General features: G+C 48.5%; 1 protein-coding gene across 2 annotated transcripts in view; it reads left to right on the plus strand.

The window, feature by feature from the left end:
* Positions 1-20,652, plus strand: part of ZNF592 (zinc finger protein 592) — a 345,284-nt gene that overhangs the window by 149,314 nt on the left and 175,318 nt on the right. For both annotated transcript variants that reach the window (XM_030187212.1, XM_030187220.1), the window contains exon 6: positions 4,521-4,680. In XM_030187212.1, coding sequence (XP_030043072.1) covers positions 4,521-4,680 — 160 coding nt within the window. The remainder of the gene's footprint in view (positions 1-4,520; positions 4,681-20,652) is intronic.

The raw sequence follows: 20,652 nt of genomic DNA on the forward strand, positions 1-20,652 counted from the left end.
GGGGGGGGGGGGGGGGGGAGCTGTCCTGATGGAAGGGATTGTGGCTCTCGTGGTGGGGGCGTATGGTAGTGGTGAAGATGAACGTGCTGCCTAGATTGTTATTTTTGTTTCAGGTGCTGCCAGTGGCGCTTCCGAGATGGACATTTAAACAATTGCAGGGTTTGGTCTCACAGTTTATATGGGGAGGTAGGCATCCCCGCCCGTTTGGCTGGACGAGTATTGTGGGGGGCTCCTGAGAGGGAGGGTAGAGCAGTGCCCAATATTGAATGGTATTATGTTGCTGCTCAACTGAGGATGATTATGGACTGGGAGAGGGGGATAATTAAGCCCGCTAGCCAGTTGGAGCAATCATATAGTCCGCACAGGCCGATGAGCTCTTATTTATGGACTACTGAAGGAGTGGGAGTGACCTTGGCTGGGATACAGAATCCATATGTGAGGCATTTGGTGGAATTGTGGGGAGAAGTGTGGAGGAAATGGGGACAGTCGGATGGAGTATCGACACTGGCGCCTTTGAGGTGGGAGCCAAAATTTGGAGCAGGGAGAGAAAATGCCATTTTTGTGCGGTGGGAACAGGCGGGCATTGTAAATTTCTGCACTGTGCTGCAGGGAGGGAGGGAGGGTGAAGAGTTTTGATACGCTATGTTCCATGTATGGCTTCCCGGGGGGGGGGGGCAGCTTTCCCTATATACAGATTCAACATTTTGTAGGGGCAGTGGGGTGGGGGGGGGGGGAACCCTCAGGAAACGGAAAGTCTGGAAAATCTGTGGCTCTTGTTGAGGAGGGTGCCTAAACCAATATCAGTTATATACAAATTTTTTAGGGGAGCTGATCCCAGACCATTTGGTTTTCAGGGGTCTTGGGAGGAAGATTTAAATTGCCGCTTTTCTGATCAGGAGTGGGAAGTTATTTGTAGGGAGGTTCAGAAAGCTTCAGTATGTGTTTTGGTGCAGGAAAACGCATATAAAGTCTTATCCAGATGGTATTATGCACCTGAGAGATTGAAGTGGATGTACCGTGGTACATCAGACTTGTGTTGGAGGTGCAACTCACAAAGGGGTTCATTTATACATATATGGTGGACATGTTCCAGAGTGGAGCCGTTTTGGGCTTATATAATGAGAGGGATTCATGGGAGGAGAGTAAATGGATGCGCCTGGGGTTGGCGGCAGCTAAGTGCCTTGTAGCACAGTATTGGAAGAGGGTAGTGTAACACTAGGGGACGCTGTGCTTATGACAACACAAAAGCCACCAGACACAATATGCGGTATATCGCTTTTATTGGTGATACATATGTGAACACATACACCAAGATACTTACAGCACCCGCAATTCAGTCAGCATCTGGGAAGACCACCAGGGAAGCACTAGCTCTTCCTCAGAGATTGCAGGGACCATCACTGAGTGAGGGTTGGAGATGGTTAGTTGGGTGGGGAAGGGGATGTTGTATATTAGGGTAGCACAGTTTAGTTGGGAAGGGGGTAATGTTTGTGGGACTATTTTGATACCATGAGTTTTGGAATATTATGTATAGCAGATAAGTTAGTTCCAGATGTAGTTCAGTATTTATGGGCCCCTGCGTGGGCAAATGCGAGCAGGATGTGCTCTTTGCAAAAATTGACTGTTGCAAATTTATTATAATAAAAATCTAAAGTGGAAAAAAGATTAGCTTTTGTTATAGAGAGCAACATATAAAATCTCAAATATGTCATAATGTTACATTACCCTTTGCCTAGGTATTAGTAACTAAGGATAAAGAAGACTGAACGTCTAACTCTAAAAAGCCAGAAAGCAAAGAATTCATGCTTCTCAGATTTAACCATTGCTTGATTTTTTTTTTGTTTTTTTTTGTTACATTTGTACCCCGCACTTTCCCACTCATGGCAGGCTCAATGCGGCTTACATGGGGCAATGGAGGGTTAAGTGACTTGCCCAGAGTCACAAGGAGCTGCCTGTGCCTGAAGTGGGAATCGAACTCAGTTCCTCAGGACCAAAGTCCACCACCCTAACCACTAGGCCACACCTCAGTTTTAGCCAAGACTAGATTCTGGTCTTGGAAGAGGCATTCAGCAACACATCCAAAGCTGAAATCCTTTCAGAATGCTCAGTTCAAATTTCAACCACGGTAGGAGAAGAAGAGTCCCATTCAAGCTAGTAACTTTGGAGGTATGTAAGTACTGTTTTGTGATGATAAAGTAGAATTAATAAGTCCCAGGCTGCAGGATGTCTCAGTCACTTTGTGGGCAATTTTATAGCAGGGCGCCTTCATTAAGGCGCCCCAGTGGCATACACTGAGTACCAATTCTATAACTGCATCTGAGTGCCATGATGCCGTTATAGAATACTATCATAAATCTGCATTGGTTCACCAAAATCTAGGCATGACCATTTATCAGCTCAATGCCAGGCATAAATGGCCATCCCCATGTACATCTTCCAGTGCACATAACTTATAGTATTTTATAAGTTGTGCGTGTAAGTTGGAGACACACCCATGTTCATGCCTCCTTTCGCTTACTCACATAGCACTTAACATGCAACTTTATGGAATCGTGCTTAGTGCACATATATATGCGCCTGTCATTTTTCTTGGTAGTGATATGCAGAAGTATAGGATTCAAGTTATAGAATTTCCACTTTTGCCCCTGCTATAATTGTATTCTTAAAACAAAGAAAATCCAAAGGGCAGTATACCTGCTTCCCTCTGTCAGTCAGAGGTAGTATTGAAATCCTGTTTCTCTTTATAGCTTGCTGCCAACATGACCTCTGATCTGACCCTGAGGAATGTTGGGTGGAAATAGCCAAGGGATGCAAGGGTACAGAACAAATAAACCGCAAAACAAAAAGAGGTTCAAAATTTTCACAGAAATTCAACAACACAAAAAAAGGGTGGAAAAAGAGACCAACTTCAAGTGATCAAACAGAATACCGAGATGAGATGCTCCAAACCACAATAAAGTTTGTGGTTTGGAGCATCTCATCTCGGTATTCTGTTTGATCACTTGAAGTTGGTCTCTTTTTCCACCCTTTTTTTGTGTTACAGAACAAATCAAAACATTTGCAGCTCTTGTGGCAATTCCTACAGGGGTCTGTGATGCTAAATCCACCAACAGCTCTCACTCCCATTTTCAGCATCTTCAGAAGACAGGGGGACTCTAGGCACACTACCACAACTTGATAAGGATGGGAGACGCATACTGGTATTCTGGTGTCTGTAGCAGCTGAGGATGGGAACAGAGATGACAGGGATAAGCCAGATCTCTTGGTCTGAAAGGCCTGTTTGTAATCCCAGCAGGAAGAGAATATAGCAAGCTGTAGTATGTCTATTAGGGAAACAATGACAGCTTTCCGTATAGCACAAGATAGTTGTCGAGTTTCAAGTTCACTTCTACCTTCAGTTTCTTGTAAATTGTCTATCCTGTCACTTTTGGAAGTGTATCTCTTTCTGCTCCTTGATTCCTTGAGCATATTACACAAGCACAACAACAGCCTTCAGGCCACAACAGTTAGGTAGTTTTACTCTTGGGACTTAATTTTGTGCCTTTTGCTTTTTGTTGAAGGTTTACAATACCATACATACTAGAGAAGCCAGGGACACTGTGTTCATATGACTTTTCACCTTCTAGTGCTTAGGTTCGTATCATTTTCCTTGCAGGCTGCAAATAGGTCTGTGTTTTTTTTTTAAATTTCAGATTTTTGAACATGCATTCAAATAAAAGAATATTAAGGAGTCACAGAGCAGTCCTACACATCAATTAAGAACGTTAACATCAGAAACTATACAGCACATGTATTTCAAGTCTACTTCATTGGGGAGGGAGGGGGGAAAATCCTTTTTCTTCACTTTGAGTAGCCTACAGGTCTTGGGTAGGTCTTTCTGGGTTTTAAACCTTTTCCCCTCATTCCCCAAACTATGTAAATTAACTTCGTTCTTAAGCCATATGTATCTTGAAAATCAGCCTATTGTGGCCCTTGTTCAGAGCCCCTCTTGCTAAAGGCAGTATGGAGGAGAAAAACAATATTAGAATGAGTCATCAGTAAACTAAAGAGAGAATTCTGCTGTATTAAGCTGTGGTTTTACTGGGCTGGATTTGTTTGGACAATTTTGCAGTTGAAATAACCATTGCTTGTTTTTCCCATCATTAATTACTATTTTGGTTGGAGAATAACTCTGCTATCTTGGCCAATAGTTCTCAAATTTGGAGTCAGATCTGGTGTGTAGGATTTCTGTACCAAGTGCATGTAAATATTGTATGAATATTCACTGTGGATACCTTGGTAGCAAAACTTATTTGGCAACTTCAGGGGCAGCTTTGAAAAGCATCAAACATCTGTTTAAATCTTGTCTCACAGATTCAGATCTGCCATAAAAGTAGAGTATAAGGGTGGCCAAATAACAAATGTATGTCATATATCTAAAGCAGTTTGGACAACGGCATTATTACAGTATTATTGCTATCATGTCACTAATTATAGTGAATAGTTTGAAAACCATTTTTTATATCTTTTTCCCCCCCCAGGTTGATCTATAAATGTTCTTGTGAGACAGTGTTTAATAGAAAGAAGTTACTGCATGAACACTTTTTCCAGAATACTAACAAGCTGCTCGGGTGTGTGTTTAAGTGCCCAATTTGTGATCTGGTATATATGCAGAAGCCACTGCTAATGCAACATGTGAAGGTAAGGTCAAGAACTTGACAGATTTTTTAAACTTTGAGGAAATGTTCTCAGCCTAGCAATCTGTGCTAATTATGTCCTGAGCAACGATTTCTGATGTCACAGTGCAGTTTTTGTTACCTTCCTATTCCTGTTGAGGTGTGTTTTCACACTAAAGCAATAGCATGTTATTCTCAAGCTTATGTCCATCTGTTGCCCTGTCTATCCAAAACATGCTTTTTGGTGTACATGGATAGTAGCATGTCTCAGGTGAAGTGCTGTTGGGGTTCTCATGCATGTCAGCAGGAGAAGAAATGGAAGCAGACACATGTTGGTGGAACACTATAGTGTCAGTGCTCTCAAACCCCTGTAAGAATCAGAAACCCCCACTTGCATGAACACATGCGCAGTAATCCGAAGTCTAAACATGCACTCTCTGGGCTGACTCAAGAAAAACGCTTCTCATGCTTGAAATATATGTAACACCTATACTGAACTATAGACATTTTCTGCTGTCATAGATTTTCAGCTACATAGTGAATGATAACTTGGACCAAAGAGAATTGGCCAGAAGGTAGCATACAGATGATTCACTTGTATTTCTTTACAGAGACAGGATTTGAAGTTGTGACTGCGAGGGTTTTAGAAAGAAAATACAGTGCTCACCCAGAGTAGAACAGGCATCACACCTTAGAGTAATTTGTGATTTTTGTTCACTTGCACACAGAGAAATAAAAATGAATTAAGAAAATATATTACTCTGTTGGAAATGTAACTATTCATATATACCAAAAATGTGGTAGCAGATGCTGGATAAAAAGAAACACAGTTTAGAATTTTTGCATAGTGCATATGTGGTTCAAATTAAAGGATGCTATTAGACTAATAATCACAAATGTGTGCTCTAAATATAGGACTCTAAATACAGGTTCTTGAGTTGGGGATTCAGTTGATTTCCAAATAGAGAACTGACATTAACTCTTTTTTATGTCACAAAATCAAATGCTGAAAATTTTGAGAATCACAAAAACCAAGATCCATGTGCAATATCCTCTCACACAGAGGATGTGCCTCCAAGGGGCTCTGCCCATGAAGGAAGGGTTAGGATGGCCGTTGTAGTTGGAGATCCTATCATTAGACGTGTCGATAGCAGGACCGCCGAGAGACTGGGCCGGGCCCCCCCCCCCCCCCACAAGGTCGCCGCCCCCCCCCCCCCCCCCCCCTCCGTCTGCCACTGGGCCGGGCCCCCTGCATTGAAATCACAGCGCCTCTCACCTCCATGTGAAAGCGCTGCAGACAGCAGGAAGTTATGCCAGACGAGGGTGGGACACACGGAGGGAAGGAGGCCCGAAGGGAAGTGATCTGCTGCCTGCAGCGCTTTCACACGGAGGTGAGAGGCGCTGTGATTTCAATGTAGGGGGCCTGGCCCGGTGGCAGACGGTCGATGACGGAGGGCGGGTGGGACTGCGGCGCCGGGCTCCCCTTGGAGGCCCGGGCCCGAGGAATTTTGTCCCCCCCCCCCCCCCCCTTCTCTGCGGCCCTGGCAGATAGCTGGGTGGACATGAGGATGCATGGTCACTTGCCTGCCTGCTGCAAAGGTGGAAAACCTCATGCGTCACCTAGATAAGATTTTAGATCGTGCTGAAGAGGATCTTGCTGTCTTGGTACAGGAGGTACCAGTGACACAGGAAAAATGTGGGAGAGAGGTTCTGGAATCCAAATTTAGGCTCTTAGGGGTCCTTTTACTAAGGTGCGCTGAAAAATGGACTGTGGTAGTGTAGGTGTGCGCATATCCATTTTTCAGTGTGCCTGTAAAAAAGGCCTTTTTAAAAAAGTTTTGCCGAAAATGGACGTGCAGCAAAATAAAAATTGGTACGCTTCCATTTTGGGTCTGAGACCTTACTGCCACCCATTGAATTAGTGGTAAGGTCTTAAGCGGTAACTGTGCGGTAATCGCCTATGCGCGTAGAATGATTACTGCCCAGTTTCTGCTGTGCACAGGCAAATAAAAATTATTTTCTGGCACGCGTAGTGGGCGCACATAAAAAATGAAATTACCGCCCAGGCCAAGTGGTAGCCGAGTGGTAACGCCAAATTGATGCATGTACGCGCCTACAAGGCTTAATAAAAGGGCTCCTCGGGTAGGAAGCTGAAATCCAGAACCTCCAGGGTAGCATTTTTAGAGATGCTTCCTGTTCCACGCACAGAACAGGCTGAGCTCCAGAGTCTCAATGCGTGGACGAGGTGATGTTGCAGGGAGGGAGGGTTTTAGGTTTGTTTGGAACTAGGCAACATTCTGGGGAAGTGGAGGAGCCTATTGTGGAAAGATGGGCTCCACCTTAACCAGGGTGGAGCTAGGCTGCTGGCATCAAAAGGAGATAGAGCAGCTTTCAAGCTAGAAAGTGGGGGAAGGCCGACATAATGCATATTGAAACAAGATATCTTTAAAAGATACCACTACAACAGGGAAGATAGGTGATCCCAATAGCAGGATTGCAATAGAGGCCATAGTAGACCAGGGGGCTCATTTTCAAATCAGAAAAACATCCAAAAAGCGACACAAAGCAGCAGATGGTCTATGTGGGGAGCACATGAAATGTCCATGGTGTGTTTTTGAACATATTTATAAATGATCTAGAGCTGGGAATAACTAGTGAGGTAATTATATTTGCTGATGACACAAAGTTATTCAAAGTTGTTAAATCAGAAGAGAATTGTGAAAATTGCAAGAGGACCTTACGAGACTGTGAGACTGGGCATCCAAATAGCAGATGATGTTTAATGTAAGTCAAAGTGATGCATGTGGGAAAGAGGAATCCAAACTATAGCTACAAGATACAAGGTTCCACATTATTTATTTATTTATTTATTTGGATTTTGCTCACACCTTTTCAGTAGTAGCTCAAAGTGAGTTACATTTAAGCACACTGGATATTTCCTTGTCCCTGGAGGGCTCACAATCTAAGTTGGTGTCATCGTTGATACGTTGAAACCCTGTGTTCAGGAATTATTAGGAAAGGAACGGAAGACAAAATTGAGAATGTTAAAATGCCTTTCTGTTGCTCCATGTTGCAATCACACTTCAAATACTATTAGTAATTTTGGTCACCACATCTCAAAAAAGATACAGCAGAATTAGAAAAGTACAGAGAAGGGTGACAGAAATGATAAAGGGGATGGGAAGACTTCCCAGCTGAGGAGATATGATAGAAGTCTTTAAAATACTAAGTTGAGCGGGTAGACGTGAATCACTTGTTTGTTCTTTCCAGAAATACTAGGACTGGGAGAAAATATTTCTTCACTCAACGTGTAATTAAATTCTCCGAGGACAAGCAGGTTGAATATTCTCACTGATGAGTCGTCGTCCGCGATAGCCCAGGAGACCGTAACAGAATTTTCAAAGCAAAAAGAAGTCTCTAGAAGACTCCATCGTGTGGGTCAAATGCACCGCGCATGCGCGAACGGCTTCCCACTTGCGACGCAAGCGTGCCCTTACTCAGTTTTCTTTGATCAACTTCAGAGTGATGAGATTTTTTCTTTGCTCTTTCGAACGGCTCAGGAGACCCTTCTTAGGTGTTTACCGCCTCTCTCTTTCCTGTTGTGGTTTTTTCTTAAAATTAAAAAAAAAAAAAAAGTAGTATTTTTCCCTATTTGTATTAGTTTTTTTTTTTTTTTTGTCATCTTGTTTAAGTTTCCTTTCTTTTTCGTTGCGGCCGCCCTTAGGCTGCTCGGCTGGGTCTTTTTCCCTTTTTTTGTGTCTTTTTATTTGGCAGCATCGAGCCTTTTAATTTCGCAGCCACTGTTTTTCCGTCCATGTCATCGAGGACTCCCAGGGGCTTCAAGCGTTGTACTCGCTGCAACCGGACCATCTCGAATACCGACCCCCAAGCATGGTGTCTTCAGTGCCTTGGGCCCGACCATTTGCCAGCTGCCTGTAAGCTGTGTCTTTTGGTGAAGAAATGGACCCAAGTGGCTCGGGAGGCTCAGCGTGAGAAACGTTTTTCTGACCGGTCCGGTCCTTCGACGTCGGCATAGACATTGGTACCGAGGTAGGCGGCATCTGCATCAGCGTCGAAGGAAGCAGCGATACCGAGAGCTCAGGTAATGGCTGTCGAACAACCGCATCGCACTGAGAACAGGAAGGCATCGAGTGGGTCTCCACCTATCTCAAAGCCTACTGCAATGCAGGCCCCCCGGGACTGACCTTCGTTGGACTCGGCCCCAAGGAGGCGTGAGGATTCCACGTCCTCCTCGGTACCGAGGAGTCTCGATGACTGTCGTCGAGCAAAGGCTAAGAAGCACCGTCATCGTTCTCCTTCCATGCACGGTACCGAGAGCTCCGGGGAGCCGAGGGAGTCAGCACCCGAGAAGTGTTGACGCCGGGAGGACCGCTCACCCTCCATACAGGAAGTGCCGATGCGTCGGTCATCTGGCAGGCTGGTACCGGCTCTCAAGGCCCCTCAGATTCTGGCCCCCCAGGCTTTTGCGATGGAAGCTCTTGACGAGCGCATCAGGGTCCTTCTTCCGGAGCTTCTGGAAGGGTTGTTTCGCCAGTTTGCCTCTGTGTCGGGGGTGCTTGCGCCTTCTGTACCAACTGCGGAGGCGGCATCTGGGCCATCGCCTGTGGTGAGGTCCCCGTTCTCGGTACCGCTTGCAGTGCTGAAATCGGCTGCCACCCGGGTTGATTCCCCATCGACGTCGGTGGAGGAAGCTTCACCGCAGTCGAGGCAGGGGTGGACTTCTCGACACCCCCCACGAGGTCGTCGATCCTCAACATTGAGACAGGCTCGGGTTCGGGCTGCTCTTAGGGAGCTTTTGTCTGATACCAATGAGGAGCGCTTGTGGGAGGAGGAGGAAGACCCCAGATACTTTTCGGAGGAGTAGTTGTGTGGGGTTCCCTCTGAACCTTTCTCCGCCAATTGAAAGTAGAATGTCTCCACCTGAGAGTCTTTCTTTCTCATCTTTTGTTCAGGAAATGTCTAAGAACATTCCATTCCTATGGAGGTTGTGGATGAGCCCAGGGCCGAGATGCTCGAGGTCTTGGATTATCCTTCTCTGCCTGCTGAGGTTGCAACAGCCCCCTTGCATAATACTCTCAGGGAAGTACTTATGTGAAATTGGTCATGCCCTCTTTCTAATCCAGTGGCCCCCCAAAAATCCGAGTCCCAGTACAGAGTCCATGGAGAGCCTGTAATGGTGAAGGCCCAACTTCCTCACGATTCCATGGTGGTGGACTCTGCTCTCAGAAGAGCCAAGAGTACTAGAGACTATGCCTCGGCACCCCCAGGCAGAGAGTCTAGGACCTTGGAGTCTTTTGGGAGGAGAACATATCAGGCTGCTATGCTCGCTGCCAAGATCCAAACTTACTAGCTCTACATGAGCATCCACTTGCGGAACTCGGTGAGGCAACTGTCCAGTTTGGTTGAAGCATTTCCTCCGGAGCTCGCCGAACCTTTTCACCAGGTGGTCAGGCAGCAGAAGGTGTATCGCAAATTCCTGGCCAGGGGGACTTACGACACTTTTGATGTAGCATTCTGAGTAGCTGCTCAGGGTATAGTGATGCGCAGACTCTCATGGCTGCGTGTCTCTGACCTGGATCATAAGACCCAGCAGCGAATGGCGGATATTCCTTGCTGGGGGGATACTCTTTTTGGAGAGAAAGTAGAGGACATGGTCGATCAGATCAAGAAGCACCATGATGGTATGGATTCTTTCTCCCGCCGGGTGTCTTCTGCTACCACCTCCTTGTCCAGGAGGTTTTTTAGAGGGAAGAGGACTGCTCCCTATTCCTATACTAGGCGTAGGTACACTCCTGCTTCTCGGCAGCCGGTTCAGGCTCAGTCCCAGCACACGCGTTCCCGTCAATGCCGTGCGCCTAAGGCCCCTAGGGCTCCCCAGGAAAAGCAAGGGATGGGCTTTTGACTGGCTCCAGTGCAGCATAGCCTCAGAAAAAGTGTCTGCCGGACGGCTTGCCGGTCATGTGAGGTTGATATGTTTTCACCAAAGGTGGCCTCTTATAACCTCCGACAGGTGGGTTCTTCAAATAGTCCAGTTAGGATACACTCTCAATCTGGTGTCCAAGCCTCCAAATTGCCCGCCAGGAGCTCAGTCCTTCAGCTCCCAGCACAAGCAGGTACTTGCAGAGGAACTCTCTGCCCTTCTGAAGGCCAATGCGGTCGAACCTGTTCCACCAGGGGAAGAAGGGCTGAGATTCTATTCCAGGTACTTCCTTGTGCAAAAGAAAACGGGGGATGCGTCCCATCCTAGAACTAAGTGCCCTGAACAAATTCCTTCTCCGAGAAAAGTTCAGGATGGTTTCCCTGGGCACCCTTCTTCCCATGATCCAGGAAAACGATTGGCTATACTCTCTGGACTTAAAGGATGCCTATACTCACATCTCGATACTCCCAGCTCACAGGAAGTATCTTCGATTTCAGCTGGGAACTCGGCACTTTCAGTACTGTGTACTGCCCTTTGGGCTCGCATCTGCGCCCAGGGTCTTCACAAAGTGCCTGGCAGTTATCGCAGCATCGCTACACAGACTGGGAGTGCATGTGTTTCCTTATCTCAACGATCGGTTGGTGAAGAGCACCTCGGAGGCAGGGGCTCTACAGTCCATGCGGATGACTATTCGACTGCTAGAGCTACTGGGGTTTGTAATCAATTATCCCAAGTCCCACCTTGTCCCGGTACAGAAATTGGAGTTCATTGGAACTCTGTTGGACACACGGACTTCTCGAGCTTATCTTCCCCAGGCAAGGGCAGACAATCTTCTGGCCCTAGTGTCCTTGGCTCGAGCGTCTCAACAGATCACAGCTCGGCAGATGTTGAGACTTTTAGGGCACATGGCTTCCACAGTTCGTGTGACTCTCATGGCACGCCTACAAGATTGTAAGCTCTCTTGAGCAGGGACTGTCCTTCCCCATGTTTAAACTTGTACAGCGCTGCGTAACCCTGGCAGCGCTATAGAAATGCTAAGTAGTAGTAGTAGTAGAGATTGTAAGCTCTCTTGAGCAGGGACTGTCCTTCCCCATGTTTAAACTTGTACAGCGCTGCATAACCCTGGCAGCGCTATAGAAATGCTAAGTAGTAGTAGTAGAGATCAGCTCAATGGACCCTAGCTTCCCAGTGGTTTCAGGCTACAGGGGATCTAGAGGATGTAATCCATCTCTTCACCGAGTTTTGCAGATCCCTTCAGTGGTGGACCATTCGATCCAATTTGACCTTGGGAAGTCCATTCCAAATTCCTCAGCTTCAGAAAGTGCTGACGACGGATGTATCCCTTCTAGGGTGGGGAGCCCATGTAGATGGACTTCACACTCAAGGAGCTTGGTCCTTTCAGCAAAGGGATCTTCAGATCAACCTCCTGGAATTACGAGCGATCTGGAACGCTCTCAAGGCTTTCAGAGATCGGCTGTCCAATTAAATCATTATAATTCAGACAGACAATCAGGTTGCAATGTATTACACCAACAAGCAGGGGGGCACCGGATCTCGCCCTATGTGTCAGGAAGCTGTCAAGATGTAGCTTTGGGTGCACCATCATGGCTTGCTTCTCCAGGCCACGTATCTGGCAGGTGTAAACAACAGTCTGGCTGACAGGATGAGCAGGATCATTCAACCTCGCGAGTGGTCTCTGAACATGGACGTTGTCCACAAGGTCTTCTGGGCGTCGGGTACCCCCTTGGTGGATCTTTTTGCCACTCAGAGAAATCACAAAGTCCCTCAGTTCTGTTCCAGACTTCAGGCCCACGACAGACTAGTGTCAGATGCCTTCCTCCTACATTGGGGGACAGGCCTTCTGTATGTGTATTCTCCCATACTTCTAGTAGGGAAGACTTTGCTGAAACTCAAGCAAAACCGCGGAACTATGGTTCCGGTTGCTCCCTTCTGGCCTCATCAGATCTGGTTTCATCTTCTTCTGGAGTGTTTTCCGACCCTCATCACCCAGAACGAGGGGTTGCTTCTACATCCCAACCTCCAGTCTCTGGCTCTCACGACCTGGATGTTGAGAGCTTAGAAGTTGCCTCTTTAGGTCTTTCAGAGGGTGTCTCCCATGTCTTGCTTCCAGGAAAGATTCCACAAAAAAGTGTTACTCTTTCAAATGGAGGAGGTTTGCCATCTGGTGTGTCAGCAGGGCCCTAGATTCTTTTTCTTGTCCTACACGGTCCCTGCTTGATTACCTTCTACACTTGTCAGAGTCTGGTCTCAAGACCAACTCCGTAAGGGTTCAACTTAGTGCAATTAGTGCTTATCATCAACTTGTAGAAGGTCTGCCTATCTCTGGTCAGCATTTAGTTGTTCACTTCATGAGAGGTTTGCTTTTGTCAAAGCCCCCTGTCATACCTCCACCAGTGTCATGGGATCTCAACGTCGTTCTCACCCAGCTGATGAAAGCTCCTTTTTTTTAAAATTATTTATTTATTAGCTTTTAACAAACATAATACTCTTTTATGAGTGTTAATACACAAAAAGAAAAAATTAATCAAGATATGGAACTACAACTTATTCCTCCATTTCCACTTACTATCGTCCACAACATTACTTCAGGTAAATGATCCAAGATAAGGAAAAAAAATATTCTTACTTACAATTAAGCAATCTCAAAACGGTAAATCAAAAGAAGCGTCTATCTCAGGTGGTTGCCTCAAGCCTGCTTACAGTATTGCATATGGGACTAGACCTGTACTCTAATCTCTTCTTTGCTTATTAGAAATTCTTCCAACTGTTTTGGGTCAAAGAATTGATATTGTTTAGATTGAAATATCACTCTACAGATGCAGGGAAAGCTCAGAAGAAAGTCAGCTCCCACTGCTACTGTTCTAGACCGCAGCAGTAGGAACCTCTTACTTCTCCTCTGTGTTTCCCTGGAGAGATCTGGAAAAACTCTTACCTTTGAACCCAAAAAATCTGAATCTAAATGCCTTAATGAAAGTTTGAGTACTGCGTCTCTATCAATTTCTAAAGCAAATGTTACAAGTAAGGTTATTCTCTGTGTAATTACTTCAAGAGATGTTTCTAGAAATGTAGTCAAATTCATTACCCCCTGTACAGGTAAATTTTCAGATGATTTAACATCCAACTGAAGGTAAAAGGCTCTAGTTATTGGGGGCAATGATGTCTCTTGCATTCCTAGGATCTCAACTAAAAATTTCTTAACCATTTGAATAGGAGGAATCAAAGGCGATCTAGGAAAATTTATAAATCGAAGAGTCAATCTTTTGGACTGATCCTCCAAATACTCAAGTCGTCTTGAAGTAAAGTTTTTCTCCTTAATTGAAATAGTAACATAGTAGATGACGGCAGAAAAAGACCTGCATGGTCCATCCAGCCTGCCCAAGATAAACTTATGTGTATACCTTACCTTGAATTGTACCTGTCTTTCTCAGGGCACAGACCGTATAAGTCTGCCCAAAAGTTTTTCCCGCCTCCCAACCACCTGTCCCGCCTCCCATCACCGGCTAAGGCACAGACCATATAAGTCTGCCCTCCCCTATTCTCGCCTCCGAACCACCAACCCCTCTTCCCCCCACCTGCTCCGCCACCCAATTTTAGCTAAGCTTCTGAGGATCCATTCCTTCTGCACAGGATTCCTTTATGCATATCCCACGCATGTTTGAATTCCGTTACCGTTTTCATCTCCACCACCTCCCGCGGGAGGGCATTCTAAGCATCCACCACCCTCTCTTTGAAAAAATACTTCCTGACATCTTTCCTGAGTCTGCCCCCCTTCAATCTCATTTCATGTCCTCTCATTCTACCACCTTCCCATCTCCGGAAAAGATTCGTTTGCGGATTAATACCTTTCAAATATTTAAACGTCTGTATCATATCACCCCTGTTCCTCCTTTCCTCCAGGGTATACATGTTCAGGTCAGCAAGTCTCTCTTCATAAGTCTTGGAACGCAAATCCCATACCATTCTCGTAACTTTTCTTTGCACCGCTTCCATTTTTTTGACATCCTTCGCAAGGTACGGCCTCCAAAACTGAACACAATACTCCAGGTGGGGCCTCACCAACGTCTTATACAGGGGCATTAAAACCTCCTTTCTTCTGCTGGTCACACCTCTCCCTATACAGCCTAGCAATCTTCTCACTACGGCCACCGCCTTGTCGCACTGTTTCGTCGCCTTCAGGTCCTCAGATACTATCTGTTCAAAAAATTCAAGTTTTCCAGTTCTTTCAGTCAGCCTTTTGACTTCCAAAGCCTGAGAGTCATTAATTTGAAATTGATTTAATGCAGTCTCAGATAATGCTCTAATTTTCTCTGTATTCCGAGAAATCAAAGTTTGTAAAGCAGTTTGAGTGGTAAAAGTCAAGTCCCAAAGTGACTCAAGCGTCACTACAGCAGGTTTCACTATCTTCCCCATTAAAACGTCCGGTTGAGGGGCTTTAACAGCTTATTCCAAAATTCTCACTGTTTTTGACAAAACTCTGTGAGTTGTTGTTTGTTCCGACTCTCCCAAGCTGTCAGCTCCAGTTGTTTTCTCTTGTATGCTCCCTCCCTGAACGCTCTACACACCAGATCGGTCCGAGTCATCAGGGCTCACAGGAAGAATTTCCCTTTCGGGTTGGGGTGGCGCTGCACGCTCGACGGGGCTCAGGGAAGCACCGTCCATACTGCTGTTCAGCTTCGAAACGCTGACTCCAGCAGAAGGAGACGATGCCGCCGTGGGACCAGAAGCAATGCGAAACTGATCCAACGTCGTCTGTTGGAGCCTGGGCACTCCGCTCGGGACAAGGGGAGCCTCCCAAACCTTGCCTCTCCTTTTCCCCATCGCTCAGATAGGTAATTTCAGCGAAGGTCGGTGCAGCCTCGTAAACGCGTCTGTTGCAGCTTCTTACACCGCCGCCATCTTGGATCGCATCGATGAAAGCTCCTTTTGAGCCACTGAATTCCTGCCATCTGAAGTACCTGACCTGGAAGGTCATTTTCTTAGTGGCTGTTACTTCAGCTCGTAGAGTCAGTGAGCTCCAAGCCCTGGTAGTGCATGCACCTTATATCAAGTTTCATCATAGCAGAGTAGTTGTCCGCACTCACCCTAAGTTTTTGCCGAAGATGGTGTCGGAGTTCCATCTGAACCAGTCAATTGTCTTGCCAACATTTTTTCCCCGTCCACATACACACCCTGGTGAAGTCAAGTTGCATACCTTGGACTGTAAGAGAGCATTGGCCTTTTATGTGGAACGGACGTAGCCCTACAGACAGTCCGCCCAGCTGTTTGTTTCTTTTAATCACAAGAGGGGAGTCTTCATTGGAAAACGCACCATCTCCAATTGGCTAGCGGATTGCATTTCCTTCACTTACGCCTAAGCTGGGCTGACTCTGGAGGGCCATGTTATGGCTCATTATGTCAGAGCCATGGCTGCGTCAGTGGCTCACTTGAAGTCAGCCTCCATTGAAGAGATTTGCAAGGCTACAACGTGGTCATCAGTCCACACATTCACATCTCACTACTGCCTTGAACAGGATACTCAACGTGACAGTCGGTTTGGGCAGTCGGTGCTGCAGAATCTGTTCGGGGTTTAGAATCCAACTCCACCCTCCTAAGCCCATTTCTGTTCTGTTCCAGGCTGCACTCTCACTTAGTTGTGTTTCTTTTTAGGTCAATCTGTGTTACGTCCTCACCGTTGCGGGGCCCAGTTGACCAGTGTTCATTGTTTTGAGTGAGTCTGGGGGCTAGGGATACCCCATCAGTAAGAATATTCAGCCTGTTTGTCCTTGGAGAAAATGAAGTTCTCCGAGGACAAGCAGGCTGCTTGTTCTCACTGATGGGTGACGTCCACGGCAGCCCCTCCAATCGGAATCTTCACTAGCAAAGGCCTTTGCTAGTCCTCGCGCGCCGATGCGCACCGCGCATGCGCGGCCGTCTTCCCGCCCGAAACCGGCTTGTGCCGGCCAGTCTTCTTTTCTCCGCGCTCGGTACGGTTGTGTTTTACCGTTCGTGCCCAGAAAAGTCGACCTCGCACGTTGTTTTCGACTCGTTTCTGTGAGAAACTCCAAAAATTGTTTGGATTAACCTCTTTGGGTTTTTTCCTTCCTCTACTTCGAGTTTTTTCGCCCCGTTAAGTTTTCTTTCGTCGTCGGGGTAGGCCTTACTTAGGCCCCGGTCGAAATTTCCTATTTTTCTGGTGCCAAATTTCGCCATTTCGTCTTTCGATTTCGCTGGTGTGATTTTTCCGCCCATGACATCGAAGCCTTCCAGCGGCTTCAAGAAGTGCACCCAGTGCGCCCGGGTAATCTCGCTCACTGACAGGCACGCGTCGTGTCTTCAGTGTCTGGGGGCTGGGCACCGCCCTCAGGCCTGTAGTCTGTGTTCCCTTTTGCAAAGGCGGACTCAGGTAGCGAGGTTAGCCCAGTGGAACATTTTGTTCTCGGGCTCTTCATCGGCACCGGGGGTATCGAGTGCATCGACGTCTTCAGCGTCCAGACCTTCATCCCCGGCGGCCAGTGCATCGAGTGCATCGAGGCATCGGCCCTCTGCATCGGCGCTGAGACATCGGACAGCTGCATCGACGTCGGTGGTACCGGGACCTCGTCTGCTGATGTCGTCGGACGGTGGTGCTTCGTCTGGAGTGCAGGTGAGGGCTGTCCATTCCCCTGCTGGTGGCGGTGAGCCTTCGGGTGGGTCTCCCCCTACCCTGAGGGCTCCTGCGGTACAGCCCCCCCGAGACCGACCTTCTTTGGTCTCGGCCCCGAGGAAGTGACGGCTGGATTCTACGTCCTCCTCGTCGGTGCCGGGAAGCTCTGGTGACATGCTTCGTCCCAAGAAGTCGAAGAAGCATCGTCACCGGTCCCCTTCCCATGTCGGTACCGAGAGCTCTGGGTCGCCAAAGGAGTCGGCACCCAGCAGGCATCGGCGCCGAGAGGACCGCTCACCCTCTGTTCAGGAGGTGTCGATGCGCTCCACTCTGGACAGCCCGGAACAGCCTCCACGCCCGTAACAGGTTCTGACGTCGACGCCTGCATCGACCTCCCTGCCTTTCTCTGCAGCCGCTCTGAACGAGAGCCTCCGGGCCGTTCTCCCAGAGATTCTGGGAGAGCTGTTGCGCCCTACCCCTCCGGTACCGGCGGTGCTTGCGCCGCCGGTACCGTCGAGCGTGGCGCCGGCTGGCCCATCGCCCGAGGTGAGGTCTCCGGCGTCGGTGCCGCGTGCGGTACCGGCTGCCGTCGCCTCCCAGGAAGGCTCCCCGACTACGTCGGCGGAGGGAGCTTCGCCGATGCGGGCGAGGGAGTCTACCTCTCGACGCCCCCATCGTGGACGTGGCTCAACGGAGTCGAGTCGGGCACGGTTGCAGACACAGGTCCGTGAACTTGTGTCTGACACCGAGGGTGAGGCCTCGTGGGAGGAGGAAGAAGACCCCAGATATTTCTCTGACGAGGAGTCTGAGGGTCTTCCTTCTGATCCCACTCCCTCTCCTGAAAGACAGCTTTCTCCTCCTGAGAGTCTGTCTTTTGCTTCCTTTGTCCGGGAGATGTCTACGGCCATCCCCTTCCCGGTGGTTGTGGAGGACGAGCCCAGGGCTGAAATGTTTGAGCTCCTGGACTATCCTTCTCCACCTAAGGAAGCGTCCACTGTACCCATGCACCCTGTCCTAAAAAAGACATTGCTGGCGAACTGGACCAAGCCTTTAACTAATCCCCACATCCCCAAGAAGATCGAGTCCCAGTACCGGATCCATGGGGACCCAGATCTGATGCGCACTCAGTTGCCTCATGATTCTGGAGTTGTGGATCTGGCCCTAAAGAAGGCTAAGAGTTCTAGGGAGCATGCTTCGGCGCCCCCGGGCAAGGACTCTAGAACCTTAGACTCCTTTGGGAGGAAGGCCTACCATTTTTCTATGCTCGTGGCCAAAATTCAGTCCTACCAGCTCTACACGAGCATACACATGCGGAACAATGTGCGGCAGTTGGCGGGCTTGGTTGATGCGCTCCCCCCTGAGCAAGCCAAGCCTTTTCAGGAGGTGGTCAGGCAGCTGAAGGCGTGCAGAAAATTCCTGGCCAGAGGGGTGTATGACACCTTTGATGTTGCGTCCAGGGCCGCTGCTCAAGGTGTGGTGATGCGCAGGCTCTCATGGCTGCGTGCCTCCGACCTGGAGAATAGAATCCAGCAGCGGATTGCGGACTCGCCTTGCCGTGCGGATAACATTTTTGGAGAGAAAGTCGAACAGGTGGTAGAGCAGCTCCACCAGCGGGACACCGCATTCGACAAGTTCTCCCGCCGGCAGCCTTCAGCCTCTACCTCTACAGGTAGAAGATTTTTCGGGGGAAGGAAGACTGTTCCCTACTCTTCTGGCAAGCGTAGGTACAATCCTCCTTCTGGACAGCCTGTGGCCCAGGCTAAGCCCCAGCGCGCTCGCTCTCGTCAGCAGCGTGCGCCTCAGCAAGGCCCCTCGGCTCCCCAGCAAAAGCAAGGGACGAGCTTTTGACTGGCTCCAGCAGAGCATAGCCGCCATCCAAGTGTCAGTGCCGGGCGACCTGCCAGTCGGAGGGAGGTTGAAAGCTTTTCACCAAAGGTGGCCTCTCATAACCTCCGATCAGTGGGTTCTCCAAATAGTCCGGCAAGGATACACCCTCAATTTGGCCTCAAAACCTCCAAATTGTCCACCGGGAGCTCAGTCTTACAGCTTCCAGCACAAGCAGGTACTTGCAGAGGAACTCTCCGCCCTTCTCAGCGCCAATGCGGTCGAGCCCGTGCCATCCGGGCAAGACGGGCTGGGATTCTATTCCAGGTACTTTCTTGTGGAAAAGAAAACAGGGGGGATGCGTCCCATCCTAGACCTAAGGGCCCTGAACAAATATCTGGTCAAAGAAAAGTTCAGGATGCTTTCCCTGGGCACCCTCCTTCCCATGATTCAGCAAAACGATTGGCTATGCTCTCTGGACTTGAAGGATGCCTACACACACATCCCGATACTGCCAGCTCACAGACAGTATCTGCGATTTCAGCTGGGCACACGTCACTTCCAGTACTGTGTGCTACTCTTTGGGCTCGCCTCTGCGCCCAGGGTGTTCACAAAGTGCTTGGCTGTAGTAGCAGCAGCACTTCGCAGGCTGGGGGTGCACGTGTTCCCATATCTCGACGATTGGCTGGTGAAGAACACATCCGAGGCAGGAGCCCTGCAGTCCATGCAGATGACTATTCGCTTCCTGGAGCTACTGGGGTTTGTGATAAATTATCCAAAGTCCCATCTTCTCCCAGTGCAGAGACTAGAATTCATAGGAGCTCTGCTGGATTCTCGGACGGCTCGCGCCTATCTCCCAGAGGCGAGAGCCAACAACTTGTTGTCCCTCGTCTCGCGGGTGCGAGCGTCCCAGCAGATCACAGCTCGGCAGATGTTGAGATTGCTAGGCCACATGACCTCCACAGTCCATGTGACTCCCATGGCCCGCCTTCACATGAGATCTGCCCAATGGACCCTAGCTTCCCAGTGGTTTCAGGCTGCTGGGGATCTAGAAGACGTAATCCACCTGTCCACGAGTTTTCTCGAATCCCTGTATTGGTGGACGATTTGGTCCAATCTGACTCTGGGACGTCCTTTCCAAATTCCTCAGCCACGAAAAGTGCTGACCACGGATGCGTCTCTCCTGGGATGGGGAGCTCATGTCGAGGGGCTCCACACCCAAGGAAGCTGGTCCCTCCAGGAACGAGATCTGCAGATCAATCTTCTGGAGTTACGGGCGATCTGGAACGCTCTGAAGGCTTTCAGAGATCGGCTGTCCCACCAAATTATCCAAATTCAGACAGACAACCAGGTTGCCATGTACTACGTCAACAAGCAGGGGGGCACCGGATCTCGCCCCCTGTGTCAGGAAGCCGTCAGCATGTGGCTCTGGGCTCGCCGTCACGGCATGGTGCTCCAAGCCACATATCTGGCAGGTGTAAACAACAGTCTGGCCGACAGGTTGAGCAGGATTATGCAACCTCACGAGTGGTCGCTCAATTCCCATGTAGTGCGACAGATCTTCCAGGTGTGGGGCACCCCCTTGGTAG

Source organism: Microcaecilia unicolor, chromosome 1 (assembly GCF_901765095.1).
Source record: "Microcaecilia unicolor chromosome 1, aMicUni1.1, whole genome shotgun sequence".
Lineage (NCBI taxonomy): Eukaryota > Metazoa > Chordata > Amphibia > Gymnophiona > Siphonopidae > Microcaecilia > Microcaecilia unicolor.